Source organism: Lithobates pipiens, unplaced genomic scaffold (genome assembly GCF_037356315.1).
Source record: "Lithobates pipiens isolate NorthernLeopardFrog02 unplaced genomic scaffold, aLitPip1_a1.2 Scaffold_27, whole genome shotgun sequence".
NCBI classification, from domain to species: domain Eukaryota; kingdom Metazoa; phylum Chordata; class Amphibia; order Anura; family Ranidae; genus Lithobates; species Lithobates pipiens.
The window spans coordinates 228,037,388-228,045,229 of NW_027507788.1; the positions used below are offsets into that span (position 1 = coordinate 228,037,388).

The window sequence follows — 7,842 nt, forward strand, 5'->3', positions numbered from 1 at the left end:
GATTCCCCCTCACTCCCCCATCTGTCAGCCGCTTCCCCCTCACTCCCCCTCTGTCAGCCGCTTCCCCCTCCCCCCTCTGTCAGCCGCTTCCCCCTCACCCCCCCTCTGTCAGCAGCTTCCCCCTCACCCCCCTCTGTCAACCGCTTCCCCCTCACCCCCCCTCTGTCAGCCGCTTCCCCCTCACTCCCCATCTGTCAGCCGATTCCCCCTCACTCCCCCTCTGTCAGCCACTTCCCCCTTCTAAATACTGACCTACCCCTCCATCCTTTTTTTTTTTCTTTCTTTCTTTCTCCATTTGTTTCTCCCTCCCTCGTTCATCTCAGACTCTAACCACACCCCCTTCGAGTCACGCACCTTTAAGCCACGCCCACTATTTCACGCAAACCTATTCCAATCCCGGAGTCCTAACCTTGTTCTTCTAGGGGAAACCCTAACCCTTACCCCTAACTCCTCACTCCTCTTTCTGCAGGAAAGAACATAGTAGATTGTGTTTTCTCAAAAAGCTTGGTGACCAGAACTAAAAACATGCCAACATCGACATCATAATGGAAAAGATTCAGTGTTGGATTGCTGCTATAATTAAGGTGCAGCACATCAACAACTGGAAGGAGGTGTCCTTTGCTGCCTAAGCTGACATCAAAGAAATCACCCATGAGTTTTATATGGAGGACTTCATCTTTTAGTTGCCTAAATTCCCCCCGTGTGTCTGCTATCACACCTTTCTTCAACAGTTTTTTTGCACTGTACCTAATCCCCTTATAGTCTTCAAATCGGAACTTCCAGATCTCACTACCAGGATGTGTCTCGAAGCAGAGAATGTTGAGCGCACACTTTCCCCAGTACCTTGTGTACAGGTCTTCAAGGTTCTGCAGATCGTCAGACATGTTGCCGAGTGCATCTAATGTCTCCTGGATGATTCTGATCTCAGATTTCCTTTCTAGGCTCAGCTTGTGCTTCTCTTTGATCTCCCGGGCGATGAGGTTGAGGAAGTTTTGATGGTTCCTCACTCCTGAGAATGCACAAACTTCTTGTAAAGCCTTCAGGTTGGCACTGAGCTTGTTACTTTGAATCTGCAGGAGGAAATCATGGTCTTTCATAACACTGGACCTGGTGGAAGGTGCGCCTCCCATTCGAGCCCTATGTTGCTCTTCTTGTGCCAGAGAGATAGGCGTCATCAGAACGTCTTGGAGAGTTTCTCCAGGCACCAGATCAATCACATCCAAGGCCAATTTTATGGTAGCAACCATAAGGTTTTCCATTTCAGTGTTAAAATCATGCAGTAGAGGAAATTTGCTGCTTAATTGCAGGCAGATTTTAATTCTTTCCTCTGCTTTGTCATATTCGGCTGCATCTGTGGCAAGAAGATCGTTCACGTGAGGGACTGGTCCAATATCCTTGAACACTTGGCAGGTGATGTCCATGGAGTCGCAAAATACAACATTCTCATATCTCAAAAGCAGAGAATGTGTATAGATGATGTCCTCTGCAGGGATCTTCACCACAGGAACCTGGATGGCCTCAACAAACTTGTTGAAGTTGAATGTTTCCTCTGGCTCTGGAACGTTCAGAACATTATGAAAGAATTTCCTGAACCTTGGACTGGTCCTGCAGATATAGATTAACCTTTTAGGTTCATAAACGTTTTTGTAAATGTAGAACTTCATGGTCTGGTAGATGATCCTAGACACATACACGAGGTTGTCCCTCTGGACTGATTTCAAATCCATGTCTGGTGCAATGAGACCAAAGAGATCTGGGGTCTCTATGGCTGGCTGGAGGTACTGAAATAGGAACCAGCTAACAGTACTCAACACGGCATCTTCAGTTTCCTCTGGAAACTTTGTTTGCAGAGATTTTTGAAGAACCTTTGTTAAGTATCTCAGCCCATAAGGAATGCTGTCCACAGAGGAGCATATGGACTCTACAAGTTTGTCTGCCATGTCGTAGATCCAAAAATCCTCAATTGGAGGGGTCTCAGGAATGGTTACTCCCATTAGTCTTTCTGATAGATGGCATGCTTTTATGTGTTGCTTGGAAGTCATGTAGGCACAGGTGGCAAGATTTTTTCTGACACCGAGAATCTCCCTTATTGCTGGTGTCAGCGCCTCGACTAGGCCATTGTAGTTGGCTTGATGCGTGTAAAATTGCACGATTAGCTTTAAAATCCTTGATTTCTCATGCAATACATCCTTAATGGCATCAAGTCCTGTCTCCACTTCCTCACGAAGAGTGGCTTCCATCAATTTCACGAAAAAGTATTCTTCTCGTGGCGTGGAAGCGTAGTTATACAGACTGTGGAGCAATTTGTCTACAATCGTCATAGACTGAGGGCCAGACAAGTGACCAATAAGCCTAGTCAGGTACTTTGGGTCGGTCTGGAGACAATAGAAGAGGTGTTCGTAGGAATCCACCTTCTCCCTGTTCTTTATGGCCTCACAAACCGCCTGCCTTCCCATGGTGATCACCTCTTTGATTTCGTCCTTGTTTTTACTTGTTAGTTTCTTGTATCTGGACAGAAGATCTTGCTGAGTTTTGTCCTTTACTAACAAGCCTATGTCGTTTTTGAGGGATTTAATTTCCTCCTTCTGTTTGTAGACAGATTTTAGATTGGAGGAAAATTCAGCCTTCAGCAGGTTCAGTTTAATCTGCTGAACGAAGTCAACTGGGTCCAGGAGCCTGGAAAAATATCGTATCGTTCTGAGAGGAGGATTCTCATCCCTCATTAATGATTTATAGTATTTCCGGATGACATATCCTCTGATGAGAGACTGGAGTTTAACAATGGCCTGGTCACATTGCTGCCCCCTGACTTGTCTCTCGACTTTGTCATCCTCGGCCTCTGTCCCCACCACTTCTTGGCTCTGGTTAGTTGGTGAATCCATTTTTCCATCTTTGCTTTTGAAAAATGAACTCAGCCAACTGCCGATTTTTGCATTGGAGGAGGAGTCTGAACGCTGTGGAATTGGGGAATCCGTGTTTTCATATTTGCCTTTCAACAATGAGCTGAGCCGGCTGCTGAACCCTTCTTTGGAGAAGATGTCCAAGCTCCGGCATAAAGTGGTCGGTCTCTTTCCCAGAGTCATTTCCAATTGTTTTCAACTGTAGGGACAAAAAAATAGACGTTAGTACTCTTGGAGGAACCTTCTGGAAGATCTCTACTCTACTAGTTTTCTTAAATCTGACACAATTTTAAGTCTGTGATGGATCAACGTACTACTGAGTGTGTGTATATGTGTGTGTGTGTATATATATATATATATATATATATGTGTGTGTATATATATATATATATATATATATATATATATATATATATATATATATAAATTAGTATTACCCACTTAAGGACCGAGCCTCTTTTTGAGATTTGGTGTTTTACAAGTTAAAATCAGGGTTTTTTGCTAGAAAATTACTTTGAACCCCCAAACATTAAATATATTTTCCGAACACCCTAGAGAATACCGTATTTGCGCAGCGGCCTTACAAGCGCAGTTTTCTTTGGGGGGGGGGGGGGGGAATACATTTTTTTACTTAAAATAAGACAACAGCTAAGTTAACCTAATTTTTTTTGAACACCGTTTTCATATGCGTTCGCTTGTGCGCGCCAGCTCGGTGGGACGGGGTGATTTTAAATGAATTTTTTCTTATTTATTTTACTTTTTGTTGTTTTTTTATTTTTACTGTCCTTTAAAAAAATAGTCACTTTTATTCCTATTACAAGGAGCGTAAACATGCCTTGTAATAAAAAAAAAAAAACATGACAGGACCTCTTAAAGCGGAGCTCCACCCTAAAGTGTATCTTTGGAACCCTCCCCCCCTCCGGTGCCACAATTGGCACCTTTCATGGGGGAGGGGGGGTGCAGATACCTGTATAGTACAGGTATTTGCACCCACTTCCGGCATAGATATCTGCAGATTCTGCGGGAATTTACGCCACTTCCTGCGGTTCCCCCTCTGTCTGCTGGGAAACACACGGATCCCAGAGACAGCGGGGACCATCCTTATTGCGCAGCGCGACTCGTGCATGCGCAGTAGGGAACCGGGAAGTGAAGCCACAAGGCTCCACTTCCTGATTCCCATACCCAAGATGGCGGCTGCAGCACCCGAGAGACGATCGAGAGATTGCACATTCTGCCAAATGTCGCTACTTAAAAATCCCCATAGGCAACGCTTGATTTTTTTTTTTACTGGTTACATGTTTTGAGTTACAGAGGTCTAGGGGCAAAATGATCGCTCTAACGTTCGCAGTGATAGTAGGGACAGGGGAGCTTTAAAAAATGATTTTTTTTTTCAATTGTTCATTTTACTTTATTTTAGTTTGACACATTTTTTGATCACTTTTATTTCTATTACAAGGAATTTAAACATCCCTTGTAATAGGAATATGGCATGACAGGTCCTCTTTACAGTGATATATGTGGTCAATATGGACGTCATATGACGGCCGGTGGGCAGGAAGTGGTTAAAATGCTTTTTTTTTTTTTTAACACAAAGTTGTCCATTTATACAATATTTCTAACACATAACATGTAGATCGCAAAAATGACACCCCAAAATACATTCTCCTACTCCTCCTGAGTACGGCGACACCACATGTGTGAGACTTCCACAGCCTGGCCACATACAGAGGCCGAGTACAGCCCACCCGGCGGTCACGGATGCTCTCGAGTGCGCGCCCAAGGTGGCGCGTGAGAGCGGAATTCTGGGAGGACGTCATAGTACGTCCTCCCAGAGTTAAGCAACTGCTCTGTCGTTTGGCTATGGGCCGGTTGTTATATTTAAATGTTATTAAATGTTTAAAGTAGTGAAGTAGTGACGTATAACGAGTGGCTCCGACTCTCACTGGCGCCCCCGCACATCTGGCCAAATGCGGTACTGCATACCGCAGAGGCTTGAATTCTGCTTGTTTTGTGAGACTACGCTCTCAAACCGAGTCAGAATCGAAAACAAAATAATAGCCTTGATTACGAAACACTCCACGTTACTCGCAATCCGAGATATTACTGTACTGTCTATGATAGAAGTGTGTATACCAGTATATACTGTGTATATGTATGTGTATACCAGTATATACGGAGTGTATATGTATGTGTATACCAGTATATACGGAGTGTATATGTATGTGTATATCAGTATATACTGAGTGTATATGTATGTTTATATCAGTATATACGGAGTGTATATGTATGTGTATACCAGTATATACGGAGTGTATATGTATGTGTATATCAGTATATACTGAGTGTATATGTATGTGTATATCAGTATATACTGAGTGTATATGTATGTTTATATCAGTATATACGGAGTGTATATGTATGTGTATATCAGTATATACTGAGTGTATATGTATGTGTATACCGGTATATACTGAGTGTATATGTATGTGTATACCGGTATATACTGAGTGTATATGTATGTGTATATCAGTATATACTGAGTGTATATGTATGTGTATATCAGTATATACTGAGTGTATATGTATGTGTATATCAGTATATACTGAGTGTATATGTATGTGTATATCAGTATATACTGAGTGTATATGTATGTGTATACCGGTATATACTGAGTGTATATGTATGTGTATATCGGTATATACTGAGTGTATATACTGAGTGTATATGTATGTGTATATCAGTATATACTGAGTGTATATGTATGTGTATATCAGTATATACTGAGTGTATATGTATGTGTATACCGGTATATACTGAGTGTATATGTATGTGTATACCGGTATATACTGAGTGTATATGTATGTGTATATCGGTATATACTGAGTGTATATGTATGTGTATATCGGTATATACTGAGTGTATATGTATGTGTATATCGGTATATACTGAGTGTATATGTATGTGTATATCGGTATATACTGAGTGTATATGTATGTGTATTAGAGCTGCAACTAATGATTAATTTGTCTGTCGACTAATCTATCGATTATTTTTTCGATTAGTCAACGAGCATCCGATTATTTTTTTTTATTTTTTAATGAATCTAGTGGTGTTTTTTTTTTTTTTGATTAGCTAATTAATCCTTTGGATAACCTTACAAAAAATAAGTACATAAGGGGGAGGGTGTGGGGACAGTGTCAGCGTGTTTTTTTTATTTATCTATTATTATAAAAAAAAAAAAAAAATATATATATATATATATAACAATTTTTTTATCAGCCCTGTTGGGGGGGCTATGGTGAGATATTGGGGGTCTTAACAGACCTCTGACATCTCCCATTTGAGACAGGGAAAGGGACTGGAGACAGATTTGGCAGGGTACGGCAGGGTATGAAGGGCTGGCAGGGTACGGCAGAGTATGGGCTGGCAGGGTATGGCAGAGTATGGGCTGGCAGGGTACGGCAGAGTATGAAGGGCTGGCAGGGTACGGCAGGGTATGAAGGCCTGGCTGGGTACGACAGGGTATGAAGGGCTGGCAGGGTACGACAGGGTATGAAGGGCTGGCAGGGTATGAAGGGCTGGCAGGGTACAGCAGGGTATGGGCAGGCAGGGTACGGCAGGGTATGAGCAGGGAGGGTACGGCAGAGTATGGGCAGGCAGGGTACAGCAGAGTATGGGCAGGCAGGGTAGGGCAGAGTATGAAGGGCTGGCAGGATACGGCAGGGTATGAAGGGCTGGCAGGGTATGAAGGGCTGGCAGGGTATGGCAGGGTATAGGCAGGCAGGGTACGGCAGGCTATGAGCAGGGAGGGTAAGGCACAGTATGGGCAGGCAGAGTATGGGCAGGCAGGGTACGGCAGAGTATGGGCAGGTAGGGTACGGCAGAGTATGGGCAGGCAGGGTACGGCAGAGTATGGGCAGGCAGGGTACGGCAGAGTATGAAGGGCTGGCAGAGTATGAAGGGCTGGCAGAGTATGAAGGGCTGGCAGAGTATGAAGGGCTGGCAGAGTATGAAGGGCTGGCAGGGTACGGCAGGGTATGAAGGGCTGGCAGGGTACGGCAGGGTATGAAGGCCTGGCTGGGTACGACAGGGTATGAAGGGCTGGCAGGGTACGACAGGGTATGAAGGGCTGGCAGGGTATGAAGGGCTGGCAGGGTACAGCAGGGTATGGGCAGGCAGGGTACGGCAGGGTATGAGCAGGGAGGGTACGGCAGAGTATGGGCAGGCAGGGTACAGCAGAGTATGGGCAGGCAGGGTAGGGCAGAGTATGAAGGGCTGGCAGGATACGGCAGGGTATGAAGGGCTGGCAGGGTATGAAGGGCTGGCAGGGTATGGCAGGGTATAGGCAGGCAGGGTACGGCAGGCTATGAGCAGGGAGGGTAAGGCACAGTATGGGCAGGCAGGGTACGGCAGAGTATGGGCAGGCAGGGTACGGCAGAGTATGGGCAGGCAGGGTACGGCAGAGTATGAAGGGCTGGCAGGGTACGGCAGAGTATGAAGGGCTGGCAGAGTATGAAGGGCTGGCAGGGTACGGCAGGGTATGAAGGGCTGGCAGGGTACGGCAGGGTATGAAGGGCTGGCAGGGTATGGCAGAGTATGGGCTGGCAGGGTACGGCAGAGTATGGGCAGGCAGGGTACGGCAGAGTATGAAGGGCTGGCAGGGTACGGCAGAGTATGAAGGGCTGGCAGAGTATGAAGGGCTGGCAGGGTACGGCAGGGTATGAAGGGCTGGCAGGGTACGGCAGGGTATGAAGGGCTGGCAGGGTACGGCAGGGTATGAAGGGCTGGCAGGGTACGGCAGGGTATGAAGGGCTGGCAGGGTATGGCAGAGTATGGGCTGGCAGGGTATGGCAGAGTATGGGCTGGCAGGGTATGGCAGCGTATGGCAGAGTATGGACTGGCAGGGTATGGCAGAGTATGGGCAGGCAGGGTATTGCTGGGT

General features: G+C 45.5%; 1 protein-coding gene across 1 annotated transcript; it reads right to left on the reverse strand.

The window, feature by feature from the left end:
• Positions 1-443: 443 nt before the first annotated feature.
• On the reverse strand, positions 444-3,083 carry LOC143933029 (ras GTPase-activating-like protein IQGAP2). The gene has a single exon (XM_077455947.1). The coding sequence runs from the start codon at positions 3,081-3,083 to the stop codon at positions 444-446; it is 2,640 nt and encodes an 879-aa protein (XP_077312073.1).
• Between the last annotated feature and the right edge of the window lie 4,759 nt (positions 3,084-7,842).